Source organism: Globicephala melas, chromosome 11 (genome assembly GCF_963455315.2).
Source record: "Globicephala melas chromosome 11, mGloMel1.2, whole genome shotgun sequence".
Lineage (NCBI taxonomy): Eukaryota > Metazoa > Chordata > Mammalia > Artiodactyla > Delphinidae > Globicephala > Globicephala melas.
The window spans coordinates 27949518-27972175 of record NC_083324.2 but is presented as its reverse complement, the minus strand read 5'-3'; the positions used below and the strand labels follow the sequence as shown (position 1 = coordinate 27972175).

The following is a 22658-nucleotide window of genomic DNA, read 5'->3' as shown; positions in this document are numbered from 1 at the left end:
ACACACACACACACACACACACACACACACATTTGGGGGAGTAGCTTGTTATTTTACATACTAGATGTTCCCTAAAGGATTTGCAAACTTACTTGCTTAAAAGGACCAGGGAGGCACTCAGTAAGTAACTGAAGGGTCTTGCAGAATTAAGCATAAGAGCAAGAACAGCTGGCATCTAATGCATGGCATCCCAGCTGGGGAAAGAGCAGTGATTGGTGGGGATGATCGTGAAGTTTACACTAAGTGAAGATGTCCCGGAACTGTGCATATCAAGCCAACTGTTGTCATATGGTTCGGTATGGCTTGATATTAACATTTTTAAAGAGAAGACTAAAGCCTGGATTATCACATGTCCTTAGCCTTTTGTAAATGCTGGCAACTGACTGACATAACGTGCTGTGTTACGGGCTGCATGGAGTGGGCCATCAGTTTGCCATGTTTGCTCTTGGTTGATTTAGATTAGCAGTCCCCAACTTTTTTGGGCACCAGGGACTGGTTTCATGTAAGACAATTTTTCCACAGACCGGGAGTGGGGGGGGATGGTTTTGGGATGATTCAAGCCCATTACATTTATTGTGCACTTTATTTCTATTATTATTACATTGTAATATATAATGAAATTTATACAACTCAGCATAATGCAGAGTCAGTGGGAGCCCTGAGCTTGTTTTCACTTGCTTCTCACTGATAGGGTTTTTTTTTTTTTTTTTTGCGGTACGCGAGCCTCTCACTGTTGTGGCCTCTCCCGTTGCGGAGCACAGGCTCCGGACGCACAGGCTCAGCGGCCATGGCTCACGGGCTCAGCCGCTCCGGCATGTGGGATCTTCCCGGACCGGGGCACAAACCCATGTCCCCTGCATCGGCAGGCGGACTCTCAACCACTGCACCACCAGGGAAGCCCCAACTGATAGGGTTTTGATATGAGTCTGCAAGCAATTGATTATGGTCTCTGTGCAGTCAAACCTCTCTGCTAACAATAATCTGTATTTGCAGCCGCTCCCCAGCGCTAGCATCACCGCCTCGGCTCCACCTCAGATCATCAGGCGTTAGATTCTCATAAGGAGCGCGCAACCTAGATCCCTCACATGCGCAGTTCACAGTAGGGTTCGCGCTCCTGGGAGAATCTAATGCTGCTGCTGATGTGAGAGGAGGTGGAGCTCAGGCGGTAATGCGAGCGATGGGGAGTAGCTGTAAATACAGATGAAGCTTCAGTTGCTTGCCCACTGCTCACCTCCTGCTGTGCCGCCCGGTTCCTAACAGGCCACAGACCAGTAGTTGTCCGTGGTCCTGCGGTTGGGGACCCCTGATTTAGATTGTTCAGTGAGAAGGGTAAAGTTGTTCACAGTAGACCATATCAGAATTTAAAGTGACCACAGCAGTCAGTTACAGACGAGAACAGTTGGGTTTGGGCAGAGTCACATGGCCCATTAGTGGTGGTATGTTTAATTTTTATGTAAATGAGCTTTACTTGTACATGGTCTTCCACTTTGAGAGTTAGAAGGTTTAACACAGACTCACTTTTGAAAGATTCTCCGTGCGTTAAAAAACAACTCTATTGATTATTGGAACAGGGGAGGGAAGTATACCAAAATTTTAACGGTGATTATGGTTGTTTTTATTTTCTTGTTTATGCTTTTTGATGCATTTTGTTGTCTATTTAATGTACTCTGCTCATTAATGTACTTCACTTAATGTGTTTCTATGACAAATATTTATTGCTTTTATAATCAGAAAAAGCAATAAATGCTATTAAAAAAAGAATTTATCATGGAAATGCCTAGATGTGTGATAATATGATTATTGATTACTTTCATGGCCCCAAGATTGTTGCTAGCAAAGTAATGGTTCATTATTTCCTTTGCTCTAGGAAAATGGTGGTGTATCTTATTGTGCTATTTAAGTATGCTTAGATACGTCTTCCTTGGGTCTGCAGTGATTTCATTGATGGAATGGGTTTCTGACTCCTGTGGGGCATCAAGTTGCTGGTCCCACTCCTGGACAGCTTGCCTGCAAGGGAGACCATCTGTTTTGGCAGAGCCAGGGGCTTGCCCTGCTGGGCTGCAGCCCACCAACTGTTGGAGCCACAGTGCCTCAGCTGCTGTGCTTTTGTACTAACTCTTATTAGCCATGCAGACCTTTACGGTTCAAACCAGGCCACATCTGTTGTGAGTCCCATGACCTTCAAAACCCAGAGCGGAAAGAAATGCAGAGCACACTCTTTATCTCCGGGCCTTCCGCAGACACGTCCGTTTACAGGGCTTAATTAAAAATATTTTTCTGAACTTATTTTGTAAAAGATTTTCATTTGCATTGTCCTCCCTTAGCAGTGGATGTACATTGTTGCTGATTTGAACAAATTAGTGTTGCTTAGAGTGTGGTCTGTTGATCACGTGCATCTGATCCCAAAAGGAGTTTGTTAAAAAATTGATTCTGGAGCCTCACTGTAGACCAAGACCAAGAGAATCATGACCTGAGGGGTGTATTCCTGCACCAACATTTTAAATACAGATTTCAGGACTGTGAGCCCCCAGGGACCTCCTGTTTTACCAAGAGGTAGGCATGAAGTTAGAAAGCCAACACTAAGATGAGTGGTCATGTGGGCAGCTGGGCAACCCTAGGAATGCCGAGACTTCTTAGAAAGTTTGCTTTTGGATGTAAAAGTTTGGGAAAGGTCCTAAAAGTGTGTTGCCTGGAAAATGTTGATGGTCACTGCTGGAAGAGGAACTGTATTTCCAGGTTGAACATAGTGATTCATTGGTTATGTTTTCCAGAAATAGTAATGTCTAAATGGAAATTGTTTTCTATATATGCTCTATGTCTTCTCAACTTAGATCCTTCTGAAAAATAGAATGGCCCAAACGCCAAACACTGTGATGTTTTTCCTGCATTCTTCAGTGCCAAGCCATCAGGCCTCCAGACAGGTTCCTGAGCCCTACATTTCCATAGCTAGAGCAGTGGAGGGACCAGAGGACCAGATGCCTCTATAAAAATACACCCCGCCCACCTCGCCGCCCCACTGGGCTAGCCGTCTCTTGGATAGAAGAGAGAAAAAAGAAGAAATTGAGTTCCTCTAATTTGTTGGAGTGGGGTAGGTAGAGAGAAGAAAGGGGAAGGGTTTCACGAAAGTATTCTAGGTCACATTTTGCCCTTGGGGTGGGAGCATTAGTAGCAAGTAAGCAACATGTTTCATTTTAAATGGAGATTGATTTTATTTTATCCAGTATATCCAAAATATCATTTTGACATGTAACCAAAATAAAAAATATTAATGAGATGTTTTATAGTCATTTTTTCTTGCTAAGCATTTGAAATCCTTGAGTGTATTTTAATCTTATAATGCATCTGGGTTCAGGGTCACCCCACAGTTCAGGTCACGAATACCGTGACTACTGTATTTGACAGTATAGCTCGAAGGGTTTCTTCTAATCCCGAATTCTCAGTTAAAATGTGAACATATGCCTGTCTGAAACATCATTTTTCCTGTTTTAGAGAGAATGAATTGTTTTCTCAGCAGGTAGTTGGCGTTAGTGTAATACCTTCCTGTGTAGGCTGCAGTGTTAGAATTCTCTTTGCAAACTTTTTTTTAATTAAAATTTTTAATTAAATTAAATTTTTTTTATACACAGCAGGTTCTTATTAGTTATCCGTTTTATACATGTTAGTGTATATATGTCAATCCCAATCTCCCAATTCATCCCACCACCACCAAACTCTTGTAATAATTTTCAGGAATTATCAGTCTTATTATAGTATTTTTAGTTGCAACTAGAGAGTTTTATAGGGGATTCTTTCAGTGTGAAATCTCTTAAAGGTCAATCGAAAATAAAGTGTGTTTTTTCTGGGGCATAGGATGGAGGCATCTGAGTACCTAGAGGGGTCCTTGGAACAGAATATGTAAAATGAGAGTGTCCAGGAGTGTCCTGGTTCAAACGTCACTTTGTATCAGTCCAAACATATTCTGTGTTAATATTTATGTTTGGGTCTTCATGTATTTTTTCAAAAAGAACTGAATATGCACCATCTATTTCCATGTTACAGGCCTTCAGACTTTATAGGGAAGTGTCATTGGAGCTTCATTTTCCCCGCTCTGTCTCTTTAGAGTGTCTGGGTTTGAATTCCTTTCTCTGTCCTATACAGTGCAATGTGATTTTGACAAGGTACTTAATTATTTTTTTGCCTTGGGAATTGAAAAGCTGAGAGGATTTACCCCTCAGAGTTCTGGTAAGGATTAACTGAGATCATCCAGCTGAAGAACATAGTGCCTCCCAGTACATAGTAAGTGCTAAAGAAATATTAGCTATCTCGGTATCTTTATTAATTATCTTTGTTAATTTTAGAGACTTCAAGCAGTGTAGGAGAAATTTTAGGAATGATTTTTTTTCTTTGACATTGAGATAGAGGTTAAAAAAGATCCTTACTTATCCTTATGAAACATATTAACAATCTTTTTCTTTGCCACAGTGTCTTTAGCCCTATTTCCCATTCTGTTCACTGTGTTGTCCTGGGTTTGAGCATCTCTCTACTCTGGGTAAAATTATTTTAATAAGAACTCTCTGGTCATAACATCTCTATTAAAGGCCCTCCTCCCCTACAGGGTGAAGGGAAAAGTCCTCAATGCATTTCACAAAGTGCTTTTTCTTTTTCTGAAACTTTGGTTCCTGAGTAAAACCTGAGAGATCGTATATGATTTCTGCAGCACCCAAGATCTGCAGCCTTTTTGGTTCCATTGTGGGAAATAGCAAACAAGGTTTGCCTGAGCATGCCCTGGTACAAAAGGAAAACCTGAGGTTTCCACCAGCTTGTAATCCCACCCATTCTTCTCACTTTTTCACTTAATACTCACTCAGTGATTATGCAAAAGTGATATTTAAGAGCAAATGTGTTGAGCAAACCTTTGTAAGCAATATTTAAAGGAGTGTTTATTTTTCAAAATTCACTGAGGATTTCTGTAATCTACAGGCCTGTAGTTCTGGTACATGGGTTGTACCAATTTGCTTCAGAGAGTTTTATTGCATATGCTACATCTTTCTGATCAGCTACCTAAAAATCAAAGGAACAATTTGTTCCATTCAATTTTGCCTGACAGGGAAGGCTCCAAAGATACAAAGTTGCCCTTCGGCATCATTATATTTATAAAAAAAAATAATAAAGGAAACAGTCTTTCGATTCCCCCTCCTAACCCCAGTTTGACTGTATTGCAGAGTCATGAAAAGATTTAAATCCATAGTTGAAAAGTCTCCTTGCAATTGATTTTATTCAGCTTCTTGTATACAAATAGATAGTGATAGGAAAAATTGATCTGGACTTGAGCTTCCTAAAGTCATAAAACTGCTTTTCCATTTGACTCTTACAGTATAATTGGCCAGAGTCAGAGAAGGTTTCAGGAAAGGCACAACCAAAAAAGAAAACTGAAACAAACTGCTTATTTAGTAGCTGCCATTTGTTCATCAGAAAAAGACTTTAGGTTAAACAGTTCTTTTTCCAAAACAAGGAAAAAGAATCTTTTTCATATAATTAGTTGAAGAAACCGCTTATAGAGCTAGTTAAAGCAGATTTAGAGATAAATGCTTTAGCTATCTTGATGTGATGTGGTGAAAATGTTTATGTGGTTAGAGTTTTTAATTCATTTTATTTAAGATTGTAATAGCCCTTTTAATTTTTGTCCTTGAGACTTGCGTTGTGTTATTTCAAGTTAATAACTCCTCTTGAAGCAAAGCAGAATGCGCAATATTTCTTCTGATGATTTCTTTCTGCAACTGAGAACAAAGCAAACCTCATTCTTGCTGCAAAGGAAGCAAAACTAACACCGAATAAAAATGGAGATAACAGGAAGGAACTTGTAGCCCTAGGTAGCAACATTAAAAGTGGTTGCCTGGGCAATGCTGCCCAATTCCTTGGGTTCTTTTTTTTTTTTTTTTTTTTTTTTTTTGCGGTACGCGGGCCTCTCACTGTCGCGGCCTCTCCCGTTGCGGAGCACAGGCTCCGGACGCGCAGGCTCAGTGGCCATGGCTCACGGGCCCAGCCGCTCTGCGGCACGTGGGATCTTCCCGGACCGGGGCACGAACCCGCGTCCCCTGCATCGGCAGGCGGACTCTCAACCACTGCACCACCAGGGAAGCCCCCTTGGGTTCTTTTTTTCTTTTAAATTCCAGGGACAGATGTATTACATTAATTGAATCAAGCCTATGGGAGGTTTGTTTCTTAGTATTTCAGGAAGTAGAAATGGTCCTATGTACGGACTTTGAATAATGGAGAAAGAGGTATCAGTATTTTGGTAATTTATCTCCCCACCAGCCACAAAGTATACTTGTCGCTGAATACTTTTTCGTGATTATAGACAATCCTGAACAATTGCTAAAGACAAAATCTTTGTCCTCTTGCAGAGACGGACTCCTGTAGTTTAATTTATTAATTGTCCTTTACTTGGGTTCCTTACTGTTCTATTGCTCACACCTACTTGTGGAAGAGACAGGCTTTTTTGTTGTGGTGGTGGTGCTTGGCTTTTGATTTTATTTGGGGGTAAATAAAAACGTTATTTATTCATTAAATTGAAGTAAAATTGGTATATAACATTATGAGTTTCAGGTGTACAACATTATAATTGTATATTCGCATACACTTCAAAGTGTTCCCCCCCACCACAAGTCTAATTACCATCCATCACCATACAGTTGACCTCCCCGCCCCATCCCCTTCCCCTCTGGTAACCACCAGTTTGTTCTTTGTATCAGTGATGTGTTTGTTTGTTTGTTTGATACTATTTGTTCATTTGTTTTTGTTTGCTTTTTAGATTTTTATATATGAGTGAAGTCATATGGTGTTTTTCTCTTTCCGACTTATTTCTCTTAGCATAATACCCTCAAAGTCCATCCATGTTGTTGCAAGTGGCAAGATTTTCTTCTATTTTATGGCTATGTCGTATCCATGGTGTATCTACGTCACATCTTCTTTATCCATTCATCTATCAATGGACACTTAGGTTGCTTCCATACCTTGATTATTGTAAATAATGCTGCAGTGAACATAAGGATGCATATGTCCTTTCAAATTAGTGTTTTCTTTTTCTTTGGATAAATACCCAGAACTGGAATAACTAGATCATATGGTAGTTCTATTTTTAATTTTTGGAGGACTCTCTATGCTGCTTTCCATAGTGGCTGCAGTTTACATTTCCACTAACTATGTATATGAGGATTCCCTTTTCTTCACATCCTTGCTACCACTTGTAATTTGTTGTCTTTTAGATGACAGCCATTCTGACGAGTGTGAGGTGATACGTCATTGTGGTTTTGATTTGCATTTCCCTGCTAATTAGTGATGTTGAACATCTTTTATCTTTTCGTATGCATCTTGGCCATCCGTGTGTCTTTTTTGGAAAAATGTCTGTTCAGTCCTCTGCCCATGTTTTAAATTGGGTTGTTTGTTTTGTTGCTGTTAAGTTACATGTGTTCTTTATTTATTTTGGATATTAATCTCTATTGGATATATCATTTGCAAATATCTTCTCCCATATGGGCAAATATCTTCTGCCCATGTTTTAAATTGGGTTGTTTGTTTTGTTGCTGTTGAGTTACATGTGTTCTGTCTTTATTTTGGATATTAATCTCTGTTGGATATATCATTTGCAAATATCTTCTCCCATTCAGCGGGTTTCCTCTTTGTTTCATGGATGCTTTTCCTTTGCTGTTTAGTTTGATGTAGCTGTTTAGTTTGAGGTAGTCCCATTTGTTTATTTTTGCTTTTGTTTCCCTTGCCTTTGGAGTCATATCCAAAAAAACTCTTAAGACCAATGTCAAGGAGCTTACTGCCTACATTTTCCTGTAGGAATTTTATGGTTTCAGCTCTTATGTTCAAGTCTTTAATCCATTTTGGGTTAATTTTTGTGTATGGTGTAAGATAGTGGTCTGGTTTAATTCTTTTGCATGTGGCTGTCCAGTTTTCCTACCATCATTTTTTGAAGAGATTGTTCTTTCCCCATTGTATATTCTTGGCTCTTTTGTTGTAAATTAATTGTCCACATATGTGTGGGGTTTTTTCCTGGGCTCTGTATTCTATTCCATTGATCTGTGTGTCAGCTTTTATGTCAATATGGGAGGTTTTTTTTTTTTTGAATCATCTGGGGAGGCACGGAGAAGCCAATTGGGCTTACAGCCATGCAATGTCCATGTTTCAACAATGACAAAATTGTTTTCTAAAATATATCACCCACCTAAGCTTCCTTCAACATCCATAGTAGGGTGGTCTGTACCTCTACAAGCATCATACAGGCAGGTAATTTTTTTTCTTATAAGATATTGAGAATATAGTTATACACCATTTAGCTGTAAAAGAAAATACAGTGATAATGAGTATTCTTGCCTTCTTTCTTTTCCTCATTGTATTTGTAAATAGTTGCTTCTAGTTTGCCTCCTATTAATATCTTTTTAAAAATTGACATGTATAAGCAATTAATTGCTTGATGAAACTAGTGCAAATCCCAATTCATGCGAAAAAGAGCAAAGGGAAATTGTAGAACATAATAGCAAAATAAAACTAAAAATGAGCTGAATCAGCTTGGTGCTTTGTGACCACCTAGAGGGGTGGGATAGAGAGGGTGAGAGGGAGGGAGACGCAAGAGGGAAGAGATATGGGGACATATGTATAACTGATTCACTTTGTTATAAAGCAGAAACTAACACACCATTGTAAAGCAATTATACTCCAATAAAGATGTTAAAAAAATAAAAAGGAGCTGAGTAGGCATTTGGTCAGGTGAATATAAATATTAGGCTGCTATTTGCTCAAAACTTTCCCTCCAGGAGCACCGGCATCCTGCACATTTTATGAATGATTTGTCTTCACTCACCCTGGGGGCCCAGGTGATGAGCCACTGTTTTCTGCTCTTGCCCGCCTCCCTCCAGTCCCCCTGCCACGGCAGTCACCTTTTCAAAGTGTCCATTGATAAGTGTTCTAAATTTAGATTATGGTAATGGTTGCAGAACTCTGTAAATATACTAAAGCCCATTATATATCACGAGAGCTGTTTTAAAGGAAAGCACATGTTAGACATATTGGTTGTCCTCTTGGAGTCCTTCATTGCCTTCTCAAGCTCATTCAAAGCTCATCCTGTAGGATGTTGCACTTGTTACTCTTCAACCTCCTTCTCCTCCCACCAGCTCACCAAGCTTCAGCCAGCCTGGCCTCCTTATGCCACCTTCTTTCCTGCCTCAACATCCTCATACATGCTTTTCCCCTGTCTTGACCTCTATCCTCCCATCCTGTGCATCAGTGCCTTCAACTAAAATGATACCTACTTCCCTGATTAATCTCTCTACCTTCCTTCCCTATTTCTATTTTTCCTTACTGTATCATGCTTGTTTCATTTAATTTTCATATTTGTTTCACTGCGTACACAAATTATAATTTATGTATGGATTGATTGACCTGCTAGCGGAAAGAAAGGTCCGAGATGGCAGGAGTAATGTGGGGGATGGTATGTGCCTTGGTGTACTAGTATCCTGCCTTGGAGAGACCAGGAATACTTGGCTAAATCTTACCAAATTCCCTAGAAATTCTCCTTTTGGCCAGAAGGAGTTAGGAACCGCTTAAACAGATAGTCAGTGTGGAGGTAGAGTGGGAACTTTGTTGCCTAGCAGCGCACGCATAGACAGCTAGAGGCCACGGAGTGGCTCGCTGGCCAGGAATGACGTGGTGTCTTTAACGTGGCCCAGAGGTCACAGGTTCCTGGGTTAACTAGCCATTCGGGTCTGTCCACACTGTGACTGGTGTCTGGTGTCTTGAGCAAGGGGTGTCATGGTTGGAATGCCCTCTGTACGTGATCCCTAAGCCCAGAGCTTAGGGCTTGTGCCTCAGTGTGTTTTCTACCATCTACCGTGGTTGGGTACTATCTTGGTGGGTATTTTTGTCACTGTGAAGCTTGCTCTCTCCACGTTCTGGAAATGTGCATCATGGCACGTTTTGCTAGGGTTTGTAGATGTGCCGTAGTTTTGAAATGGGCACCCGACAACATTTAAATAGAGTTTTCTCTTCGCCCATTTCTTTCTATTCTATGAAAAATGCCCATTTCATTGAATATTGTTCATTCAGTGTTTCACAGGGACTATATGTGTACGTATAACTCAGCTATATAAAAGGCCCAAGTTATAAAGTTTATTCTTCTCAGGGATAAAAATGTATCAGGCATTTAAAGTTATACATTTTAAATAAGAAAAAATGAAGAAAATTTATTAATCAATGTATCACTTTGTTTCCCTAATTCCAGTTGTAACTTAATATTTATTTCTGCTTTAATATGAGTGACTTTCTTTTTATAGACAAATAACCAGTGTTTGTATAATTCTGGTTGGATATTCTCCACATCATGTTAGGAAAACCCCTCTACATTTTTCTGTTAATACTGTCAGAACTAGATTTTATCTCAGACAATTGGCAATAGTGGTGGGAAGAGTGGCTTAGACAGCTTCTTCCTTTTGAAATTGTTAGGTTTTTAGTTTTTGAAGGCCCATGGAGAAACTGTTTCTCACTTGTGATGTTTATTTACTTTTCAGCAGGTGGAGTAACTGTTACCTCACAGATATTTCTATGATTCCTAAAATTCAATTTTGTGAAGAATAGTTGTAGTATAGTGTCAGCTGTACAGGCTTGAGAGGAATATCTGGTTCAGGGCTATGTGTTCTTGGCAAGTTACATGCCTTTTCTGAACAATTGTACCTAAGCCACAAGACTATTGCGAGAAGTATATGAGCCACTATATTGATAGTACTTTTAATAATACCTTCCTCATAGGCAAAGATTGAGTTAGTAAATAACCTGTTATTGGGCCAAGCTGTAGGTGGCAAACCCAAATGGCCACAGGAACTAGATAAGAAAGGGACTTGACATGGGCAGGGTCATGATTCTTCTCTAAAGAGCTAGTCACTATTCACATAGCATATTGGTGCTATTTGAGAACAAAGTTCACATTTCTCATTAAAAACTACAGATATTGGAGTTCTTTCTTGGATTTTCTCAAGTTGACAACTAATTAAACACACATGCATGCAGACACATACAGTGGGTGAAACAAGACATCTGGGTCCATGGCTGTGTTCAGTGTGGTGGCCACCAGTTGTAATGGCTAATCTGAATTTGCCCATTCTGTTGATCACAAAGGATTCAAAGAGATGGCACAGTTGTAAAATTGGAAGTACAGATTTGTGGCAGTGGATATCGCTGAAACACCATCTATGCTTAATCCTCATTTTCCCAGGAATCTTACAGAACCAAGAAACTTGATTCTTTGAGAACCAAACAGATTAAAATGGATTGGAAGGGTTGGTTGAGTTATTTCTATATGATGTTTGATATCAGGGGTCCAATTATTTTTTAGGAGGGTGCCTCTGAGGAAGAGTGAACTGTGATATTTTTCAGATTTTCATCACAAATGTATAATGAGCCTCCATAGAAATCACTTGTTCAAGTGTACCCTTTCTCGGACCTGTTGGGAAGCGTGTTTTTTATTTCTGAAGTTTTTAAACTGTGATATAGTTGATAGCAGATGAATCGTTCTAATTTGTTGTCCCTTTTAGCCCTGTCTGATTTAAAAAAAAAAAAAAAAAAAGATTCTGCCTTTTGTTATCAGTGCTATTTTAGAGTAAAATAACAAATAGAAGTTCATTATTTTGCTTCTCTGCCTGACTTAAGTAATTTTTACAAGCCTGTAAAAATGTGTTCTTTGTACCCCTAGGGTATTATATTGCTGTGTGATTCCTTTTTTCCCTTGAACTGCCTGTAAGTTTTAGTAATCTACTTTACTTAAAAAAAAAAAAAAAGTCATGGCTCTCTATTAGGTCTCTTTATCACTTTGGATGATGAAAAATACTTTTTTTGTAGTTGGAACAATAGGTACCTTTAAATGTGGTAAAATAGGTAATCTACTGTAATATAATCTATTGTCTTTGAGCTTAGCTCAGCATCACAGACAACTATGGGGACCATCTGTAATGCAGTAGTTACAAAGGAATGCACTTCTTGATTTACTTTTTGGGACACTCACTAAGTACATTTTACTACAATTAATTGAAATACAGGCACAAAGGAGATGAGAGGCTGATGGAATATTTAATTACTTTAATATAATTTGATAATTTTGCCTATTGTAGTCACAAAAAAGATAAAGATTTATTCATTTTAGGCTGTTGTGGGAGATTGAATGTTCTTCAATGCTCTTTAAAATTTAGAGAGAATTATACTTGATAGAGAGATTTCACCATCCCTGAGGGATCTTTAATTTGTTTGTTGTATGAGCAGTTATAATAAATACAAACAGCCTGCTTAACTGCTTGTCTGCCGTTCTGGAAATACGCATTCTGAATTTGAAAATGTGAGGGCCTGTTACTTATTTTTAGTGGGCTTATTTTTGGCAATAACTCTGGCAGAAAACTAGGACTCTTTATATGAGAGCCATCCATCCATCATCCTAAAGTAATTTTCATTCTGGCACTGGGGAGCCAGAATTTCTTTGTTCTGATGTTTTCCGTTTTGGATGGAAGCTGACCAGTTCTCCCAGGCTTCTGAGTCCTTTGGAATGACCTAGAATTGGACATATAGTTAAGTGGAAATACCCTCAAGTGTCACTACACTATTTTGCTTTGGGTACAAGATATGGGACTTTGTGTTAGATGGCATTTGTGTTAGTCCATTATAAACGGACTCTGGTTTCACCTGTACATAACTTCTGTCATATAATCACACTCGCCTATAGGAGAGCATAACATTGCTATGATCAAGTGGACACTGCTGGTTCAATATGGTACGATGAAACAGTAATGTGGAGGAATGCCGTGGATATTTTGAAATGCTTGGTGGCCACAGTTTTCCTTTCTCTGTAGGCACCTCTGACTTCCTTTCATTTTCAGATACACAAATGCATGTGTAAATGGATCGCTGTTGTCAAAAACAGTAAGACGTTAGTTGTACTCTGTAATTGCAATTTACACGTTTGCAATTTTGGAAGAAAAATATTCTTTATCAATATGTAAATATGTTTATTTTTAATCTTATGTAGATTCAGTGACCCTTCTCTCTGACCATAAAACCCAAGAAAAGACATCTATGTCAAGAATGTTATTTGATGTAGTGTTTAGAGGAGCTAGTCTCTTGGTATGAAAAATATTCAGCCTGTTAACACGGAAGAGTTAACACAGCTTGAAACTCTTCTCCTCCTCAAGTCAAAATTTCTGGAAAACACTGAGAGTAAGAATTATACCAAAGCCTCCTGAAGATATAGTTAAGGCAGATGGGATACACATCTGCTTTTATATTCCCAGAATAAAAACATTTATTGTTATCAACTCTGTCTGATGGCTCTGGGAAATTAAATCATGCACATAGGAAACAGTTTTGTTGATATCTTCTGTGGTAGGTAGCTCTTAGGATATTTTTGTAGGAAAGGATTGGGCCTTTGGGTCTGGAAATGTTATTATCTTTTTCGCTTCAGGCTGGAAATGAGGTAGTCTCCGTACAAGTTCTGAGAGGTGATAGAGTTTCTGAAGACTCCCTGATGAAAAGACCTGTCACTCAGTCAGCTTTCTGCATAGCAACCTACTTAAGATTCCTCCTGCTGAGTGAGCTGTGGGAATCATTGGCTAGTTAATGCTACTGGTTTTGAAATCTCTACTGTTGTACTGTCGACATTGAGAGACACATTCTCTTGGGTGATGGGTGTAGCTGGGCTTTCCCTTTAGAAAATCATATTATTTTTATGCCATCCAGACCCTTGTAGGCTACCCAGGTTTGATATTCCTCATGTCCAGGTTTGTTAGCCGTGTGCGTGGTTTGGTCAAACTTTCCCTAGAGACAACCTCTTTGAAGAGTATACGGCAGTATATAGTTGGGCATCATTTCTGTCTTCTCCACTTGTTACATCACTGCAAACCCAATTCATTGAAGCATTATAAACCACTGAAAGCCCTCCTGAGCTTTCCGCTGTCAGCCGACTTCAGTTCCATAAACCGTTAGCCCGCTTGGTGCTACAGAACTTGGGAGAAGACGGAACGTATGTTTGCATAACACCAACTCCTCCCTCTTGGTAGTCACGTGATAACCATAGGCAGATTTACACTTCTTGTCTGTTCTGAGGAGTGAAACTACATATTTTCATAAGCATGCACCATTTTTAATTGTGTAATTAAGCTGCTGACATAAGCAAGTAAGCAATTTGACATGAAGGTAAGGATCCGCAAAGGCATGCATTTGCATAATTTAATTTTCTGCACAGAAGATATTGAAAATCTATAGCGTGATTCACAGCCTCACCATATCATTGCCATGCCGCCGTTAGGTGGCCGTTGGAGTCTAGAAGAGTATGAAGAATATTAAAATTGATGGAATTTGCTGTGCTGAGTCTGTATCTTTACTTGGGAACCACAGGTTTTTCTTCTTGCAAATCTCTGCTCCTTGCCAATGAGACATTACGTTGCTTAATATACTCCATATACAGTTTTTGACTGCTGTTCAAGTAATAATTTTTAAAAGTTGCTTTTAGGAAATACTTTGTCATATGATCAAAACACATTTGAAGAAGGGACTTGAAACTTTGTTTTCAATCATGCAGGTGCCAGTAATACATGATTATGTTCTTATTTGGGGAACAAGAAGTCACACACTACTGACATAGATGGAATAAAAGGGAAAACTAAATGTAGTTATCTTTAATGAATAGTTGATGTGTTAAAAAGAGAGATCTGGTGCTGGTGTGATGAAGTCCTTTGCTACCTGATTCATTTCTGAGTTGATTCCTAAAGAATTGCTTATTAGATACTCAAGCTAGTTCCTTCCAGCTTCACGTTTTAGATGTTTGCTGTTTCTGATAGGAGGGTGGTGTTTAAAAAACGAGATAGGGGAGAAGATTGTGTTTTTGCTTATGGCTCATATAAGCACACACCAACACACACACACACACACACACACACACACACGTACACGTACTCTAGCCTCCAACGCAGGCACCATGAGCCTTTCTGGTGTTCATGTATTTATTCACTCACTCACTCACTCACTGACTCATTACTGAATACACATCATATGCCAAGCTCCATCATGGGAGGTAGGCTGAGAACTCCTTGTCTCAGGGAGCTTAGAGCCCTTCATAGGCCATGCAGCATGCCCTTCAGATGCAGGTTTTCCTGCCCATTCTTACCTTGCTGGGTACAACCCACATTGCTCCTCAATACTCTGGGGAGTGTGATGATGAGGGCGTTAACCCACCTTCCTTGGGACAGCCCTGCCCCCTCTGTCACTTCTAGTCTGTTGGTCTTTATACAGCAAAGCCACACCTCTCACATTTGGCCCAAGTGAACCCCCTTCAGACAGGCAGTTCCACTGCTCAGTGCAGATGCCTTATACCGCAGTGTGACGTATGGCTGGGAAAGTATCTGTGCTTTGGGGTATGGATTCCATTACTTTGCAGTGTCAGGAGAGGACCTTCTGATGTGTCCCTCCCTTGTTTCTTGAGTTGGATATATCTTTGTAGACTTGCTTTTTCATTAATGGTTTAGTGGGTTTGGAGAGGTGACGTGTGTGGGACCCTAAAACCTATAGCCTGTATCCAGTCCAGTTAAAGACTGTTGCGATTATGATCTACTTCTAAGTACTTGGACATTTTCACACTTACCTGATGAAGCTCTGGACTCCGTAGCTTTGCATTCCCAGTAGGATGGGTAATGCAGCTGCTGGCGGGCTTTGTCCTCCTTTGCTGCACCCTCATATTCTCAAAAGTTCTGAGAAATAAAAGGTACTTCCCTTTCAGGAAAAAAAAAAGAAGAGGGGACTGGTGATGGAGACTGTGATTCTAGTGTGATCTTCTGTAAAGAGTATAAATGAATATCCTCATTCCTTCTTTACTTTTATACCTGGTTCATTTGTTTGTGAGGCAAATCTGGCTGGAACTCTGGTTCAGTTTAGATTTGCTTGTCTAATTGCTCAGGTCAACGCCACACTGGTGTGATTTAGGCAGCAGGATATTCATTTCGGTGGCCAGGTCTTAACTAGAATTAAGACAGGCTTAGCCTGTCAAGTCGCAGGCTGTGAGGGTAAGTTAATAGTGTCACAGATAACAGGGCCTCAGGTCTAGCTCAGCAGGGAAGTTGGTGGTTCTTATCTCTGGCTGCAAAATAGAACCACCTGGAGAACATTTTAAAACAAGGGCTGATATCTTGGTCCCACCCCAGACCAATTAAAGTGGAATCTCTGGAGGTAGGGTCCAGGGCATAGGGTTTTTGTTTGTTTTGTTTTATTTTTAAAGCAGCCAGGGTTGAAAGTCAGAGCTCTAGTCCAACAATGGCCTTTTCTGCATGGAAAAATTGATGATTAGGTGTTGAAGTGACTTGTTTGAAGGTCACCGAGGTCACATGAGTGTCACTGGGGGAAAAGTGAGCTTTGGCAAATGATTGGTTCATATAACTATAAAGCCTTCCAGGGGGTTGGTATCAAATTGGCTTTATCCTGAGCTTGAGTTTTGTCAACAGAATTGATCCATAGATTTTACTTTCTCTGGCTTGGTTCCATTTTTTTGTTTTATTTAAAGATTTATTATTTATTTAATTTATTTTTGGTCCTGTCAGGTCTTAGCTGCGGCACCTGCGCAGGATCTTTGTTGCGGCATGCAGGATCTTTCCTTGCGGTGCGTGGGCTTCTCTCTCATTGTAGCATGAGGGTTTTCTCTCTCTAGTTGAGGCACGCAAGCTCAGTAGTTGTGGCGCAAGGGCTCAGTTGCCATGCGGCACGTGGGATCCTAGTCCCACGACCAGCAATCGAACCCGCGTCCCCCACATTGTAAGGCGGATTCTTTACCACTAGACAACCACGGAAGTCCTGCTTGGTTCCATTTTTGAGCGCCTCAACTGATCCCCTGCTTGACCTCAACCATCCTCTTGAAGCTTCCGGCTCATGTCATAACTCCTTCAGCAAGAGAGAGAAGAATCTCTCTGATTGGCTGGTGTCTCCATTCCCAAACATATGTATCACTGGGGCTAAACGTAACAGCCTCATAAGATTGGTATAAGGACAACACCAGCTACTATGAGCAGAGCACCTTATTCAGCTCTGGGTGTGTAGTGCTTTTTAAATGCCTGATAACATAGTGGAAATTTGTTGTCAAGTCTCTGTTTTGGTAATCATCACACCCCACTCCACCTGCTAGGTCACGAGTCATGGATTGGACAACCACGTCATGTTGCCCCCATCCTTGCCAGGTCCAAGGGTGGGCCTTCTTTGACTTAAGCCAAGTGAATCACTGTAAACTGTGTCCCTGGCCCCAGTCGTATGTGTGGGAATGGGAACACGGTTTTTTTTACTCAGTCTTGATACAAGGAGGAAGGATTATTTGTGAGTGATTTTTCAGAGCGAATTAGCTCTAAGAAGCATAGAAGACAGGTACATAAGATGTTTCCCGTATGCAGAGAAAATAAATCAGTCGAACAATTAGGAAACTTTTTAGTGAGTATGTGGTTGAGCCTCAGTTTCCTTGTCTGTAAAATGGAGTTAAAAATACCAGCCTCATAGGATCATTATGAAGGTAACACAAGTTACTGTGAACAGACAAGGAAGCCGAGCAATTGTTTATTTAGTATGCTTTGGTGGAGGAAAAAATAGATGAGGAGACTAGGAGATGGGAAATTTTATTTTTGATCCGTAGAAGCTTAGAATGGTCGACTTCCTGAAGCTCTGAATGGCTCATCTGCAAGAGTATAGGATGAATTGGACCATCTGTATCTAAACCTTCATCTTACTTTAAAAATGGTTAGTAACTTAGGTTTTGACTTTGTCATTCAGGACCCAAGAGCGTGCATAGATGACACCAGGTTTACTTTGGTAACGTGTGTTTGGATTTTACAAGATTCCCATTTCCCTCCAAAGGGCTCATCTCTGTGGAGTAGCTCTGTTCAAGCGTTGTTTCTTTTAAAGCCAGTCTTTGCAATTAACGTGCAAGCATAAAGTACTTTACATGTTTCCTAATTTTTCTTCATGACCCATCACGTTGTCAACAAAGCTAATGCCATCATGGTGAGATGATTTTTATCATCACTACTCTGACTAATTTGGAATAATGTATTGTGCTTTCCTGGTACCATCTTAGTCTTAAACTGAATATGAATATACAGTTCCTCTAACCATTTTTCTTGCTTTTCAAAGGCACACTTGATTTTGTTTGGGTGCATTTAAATATTAACACAGACAGCTGGGATGTATTGTTTGAAGTGCGGTTCCAATTCATCTTGGATTCTGGGCACCTGTGATACTTGTCTTCTTACACATCAGTGCATTCAGGTGTGGGCTCACAGCAAAAGAAATTTGCATCCATGAAGTAGCTGGGAGCGGAGGGCTTTGAACATTGTAGCAGGCAGATGGAAGCTCTCCATATTGGGGTAGGAGATTGGATTCATTCTGCGTTTTCAAAGAAATACATCATTAAGCAGTATTTCTTTTCTGAATATTGCTGGCCTTGGAGGGTTTCAAGCTTCATATCTTCAGATATAACAGGTGACTATCTGGGGTCCAAAGTATGTGGAGGACTGGTTCACACCATGGGGTGTCTTCCAGGCCTCAGACTGTGCTGTGTTTGGATGGCAGAGGCCTGAGATTTGTGGCAGGCGTGCTTGTATTCGGTTCCTTGATCTGCATACTTAGCTCTGTGACCTGGGACTGGTTACTTAGTGTCTCTGAGCCTTCATTCCTCCATCTGTAAAAGAGCTGGAATGACCCCTTGCCCGATGAAGATCAAATAAGGCTAGAGGCCCTGTGCACCTAGGACATAGGCTTATGCATATAGTTGGAACCAGAACCGTGGGTTCTAGGCCTACAGTTGTATGACCTTGGGCAAGCCTAAGTTACTCAACTATTCTAAGCTTCAGTTTGCTTATCTGAATGGACCCATTATTGAGACATTGTATCTACTGACTGGTGGTTCATTGGGAATTATATAAGATAATGTATGTAAAGTGTTCAGTGCATCTTGAGTTCATGGCACAGAGAGAAGGCTCATTGTAAGCTATTATCAGCATTAATAATAATCCTGGTAATCTCTCTAGGTTCTCCTGTAGCTGTTTTTCTGTAAAATCAGGAGGTTCTGTTCAGTTACCCCCAAGGTCTGTGCTGCTAGGCCGTCACTGGGCTGTGTGCGTTTGACACCCCTCCTGTGTCCAGCGGGGTGATGATTTTGACTCACCGCGGCTCTCCTGTCTTGCAGCGTTGACAGAAGGCTACATGGGGGCCCTGCACGAGAACAGACAGGGCAGCTCGGCGCAGATCCGCAGGCGCAAGGCTTCCGGCGACCCGTACTGGGCCTACTCGGGTGAGTTGACTGGTTCCCACCGCGATCATACAGGCCAGTTCACATCCCATTAAATTCACTCGAAAGCACACTTTTAATCACTTTCACGCCTGATTTCTGTTTGTTCAAACCTTTTGTAGTTCACTAAAAGTTGAAATATTCAAGACTGTTTTTCCTCAAGGTGATAAGTACCTTAATTTATCTCTCCCACCTGTTTTCTCAACCTGCTGTTTTCCCCTCAAATTGCATTTAATTTCTGAACTTTACTTGTTAATGACTTATTGTACCAAACTTGTAATTTTCCGAAAGACGCGGCCTTTTCTTGTCTCGTCCCAGTGGCTGTGATTTCAGAGAGCAGAAAATATAAGCCTAGTCTTCAGCTGCTAAATATTACAGCGCGTCACATATCAAAATGACCTATTATGCTTTAATCTAAGAAACGCAACTTTATTTTCAAATCAAATCTTGTTAGTTGAATGTATTTCAGCCCTCTACGGTGTTTCTGTAGTTCGTTTCATTTTTTTTTTTTTTTTTTTCACATTTCGCCTTTGAGCCAGTGAAGAGAGAGAGCATTGTTAAAACTATCTTGAATGCTACATTGGAAATAATTTTCTTACATCTGAAGGGGCAAAAAAAAAAAAAAAAAGATGATCTGCAAGAATATACAGGCCTTTCTGGCTTATGCTTCTAACAACTATCAAAAATAAGATAGGTGGATTGTTATTTCTAAAAGAGATTTTGGTGCACAAAAATGCATGGAAAATGTAGTGCAGCTAATTAAGGAGGAATGCTTGAGGAAGACAGACCACTTTGGAAATCACTCTAGCACTGAATAATTCAAATTTTTGTATGCAAGTGCTTGGAGGCATGGAGTATTAGTCTTAATAATGAATCTGTGCACTATGCAATGTTGTTACGTACAGAACTGAAAGGTATTATTTTCATAATGATAACTCTGGTTTTAAACCCTGAGTTTCCACCTGCAAATCCTGTTAAATTCATGTCAGTGTAAAATTTATAGGCCTGATCTTTAATTACACCTTATCTATTGACTTTTTGCATCCTTTTGTCTATTGATAAATCTCCTGCCCCTACAGGGAGAATAGTCTATCTGTTTTGTTTTGCAAGGAACAGATAGTGATTCTGAAGTCTTCCATCACACCCCGTTCCTTGTGATTAGAATGATCTAATTAGAGCCTTTTTGTCACCATTTCTGATAAACGAAGGAAATTGGGAGATGAAGACCGAAATTACATATATATATAGCTTCTTGCCAAGAAACCCAAAGAAAATTTATCGTTTTGTACTCTGTGGCTCTGATATCAGTTAGGAAGAGGGATAAAGTGCCCTGCTATTTACAGTTCATCAATTTCGAATAATAATGCTGTTGGGAAATTGGAAGTTATATCCCATCAGCATCTACTATTGCAAATGGCAGTGAAGGAATGAAGGGCCTAATAAATGTTCCCATTACTTAGTTAAGAATGGACATAATTAGTGCAATCTTTGGGATGGAGCATTTGTTGATATTCTTAACTCTGGTGGACTTAATGAGTCTCCATTTTGTATTTCTGAAATGCATTGTGTCTGGATTTGGGAACTGTTTCTGTCAGTAGAAGCGCTACTAGTTCATCTGCAGCGGGTTGGCATGCTCTTCTATAAAGATCCCAGTAGTGAATATCTTGGGCTTTGCAGGACATATGGTCTCTGTTGCAGCTACTCAAGTCTGCCTTATAGTGCAAAAGCAGCCATAGGTAGATGGACGAGCTGTCTGTGTTCTGATAAAAACTGATTTATGAACAAGGAAATTTGAATTTATTATAATTTTCATGTGTCAGGAAATCTTATATTTTAGACTTTTTTTTCCCTCAACCATTTAAAAATAGAGAAACCATTCTTACTTTTCAGGTTGTACTAAAATTGGCGGCCGGTTGGATAGGGTCCACAGGCCATAGTTTGTCAACCTCTGTTTTAGTTGTTTTTTTTTTTTTTTTTGTGGAATCAGGAGAAGACAGTCATTTGAAGAATCTCCCAGAAGGCTATATAGACTGGCTTGGAAGAACCAGTGGAGTAACTTGCTAGGTGTAGTGGAAAAAATAAAAGTAAAAGAAAAGAGTGAGAGAGGTATCAATTGATGGTTTATAGTCCTATACTTTAAACATCTTCCTGAATATTCCATGGTATCAGTGGTTATTTTCAGCAAAGTGGTGAAATATTGGTTCTCATGTCAAGAACGCTTGGGATCCTTTAGAGATACTCCTTAGCATTTGGCAAATAGATAAAGAAAGGGCAGGAAGGAGTAAGAGTTGTTGCCTGTCACCTTTGGTACTTCAGACAAGGGCCTTAAAACCACAGGGTACCAGATGTTGAACTATGAGCTGCAGGTATTACCTCTAGGTATAAATCTTGCTTGGATAGTTGGACTGCCAAAAGAAAGGTCATTATTTGCAGAGGCGAATGGTTTTAGATTTAGCGGAGGTGAAGCAGGCCACTTCTGAAAGATTGGTTTAATGGTCCAGATTTTAATCTCATGACTCTAATTCACAAGTTTGTCTTAGTTCCTCCTAAGATAAAGGCATTGGTGCTTTGCGAGGTATTATGTGTGAGAGTGTGAATTTTGAAGTCACATAGACTGTGGTTCAAATCTAAGCCTTATCTCTTAATATCTTTATGATGTTGGCATTTAACTGCTTGGAGCCTCAGTCTCCCCATCTTTGAAATAGGAATAATTAATAGAACTTCCCTCATAGAGATGTTAATGGGAATGAAATGAGATGATGTGTGTGAAAAATTTAACAAATCCCTGGTATAATGTACCTAATACTACTTCTTGCTGTTTTTGACACTATTAGTACTTTTGCGACTGTTGATATTGTTATTGGAATTCTCAGTTGGGTGCTATGATTGACAGTGGGTGATCCCTAGGTAATGCTTCGAGCTAACTAGCTAAATGCTGTCAGCCGTAATTCACAAGAATTGTCCATTTGAGATGTGGGAATGAGGGTTAAGCAAAAACTATCCTTAAGTTCAGAGCTTGGCAGACTACAAACCAACACCTGTTTTTGTGAGTAAAGTTTTATTGGAACACAACCACGTTGGCACTTGTTGATGGCTACTTTCATGTTACGACTCATGTTAGAGTTGAGTAGTGGCCACATAGACCTTTGACCAGGAAGCCTAGAATATTACTATCTGGCCCTTTACAGAGAAGGTTTGCAACTCCTGATCACACTGATACAGCCTGGGTTATTGAGCAGATGGTAGCCTGACTCATAAACAAAACTCTTCAGAGATTTGTAACATATCTCTGTTCTTTCTGGCCTTGCATTTCCCTTGAGCTGAGATATCC

General features: G+C 40.0%; 1 protein-coding gene across 5 annotated transcripts in view; it reads left to right on the top strand.

Annotated features, from left to right (window-relative positions):
• Nucleotides 1-22658, top strand: part of PTPRG (protein tyrosine phosphatase receptor type G) — a 733896-nt gene that overhangs the window by 163220 nt on the left and 548018 nt on the right. For all 5 annotated transcript variants that reach the window (XM_030867610.2, XM_030867608.2, XM_060307591.1 and 2 more), the window contains exon 2: nt 19226-19330. In XM_030867610.2, the coding sequence (XP_030723470.1) occupies nt 19226-19330 (105 nt within the window). The remainder of the gene's footprint in view (nt 1-19225; nt 19331-22658) is intronic.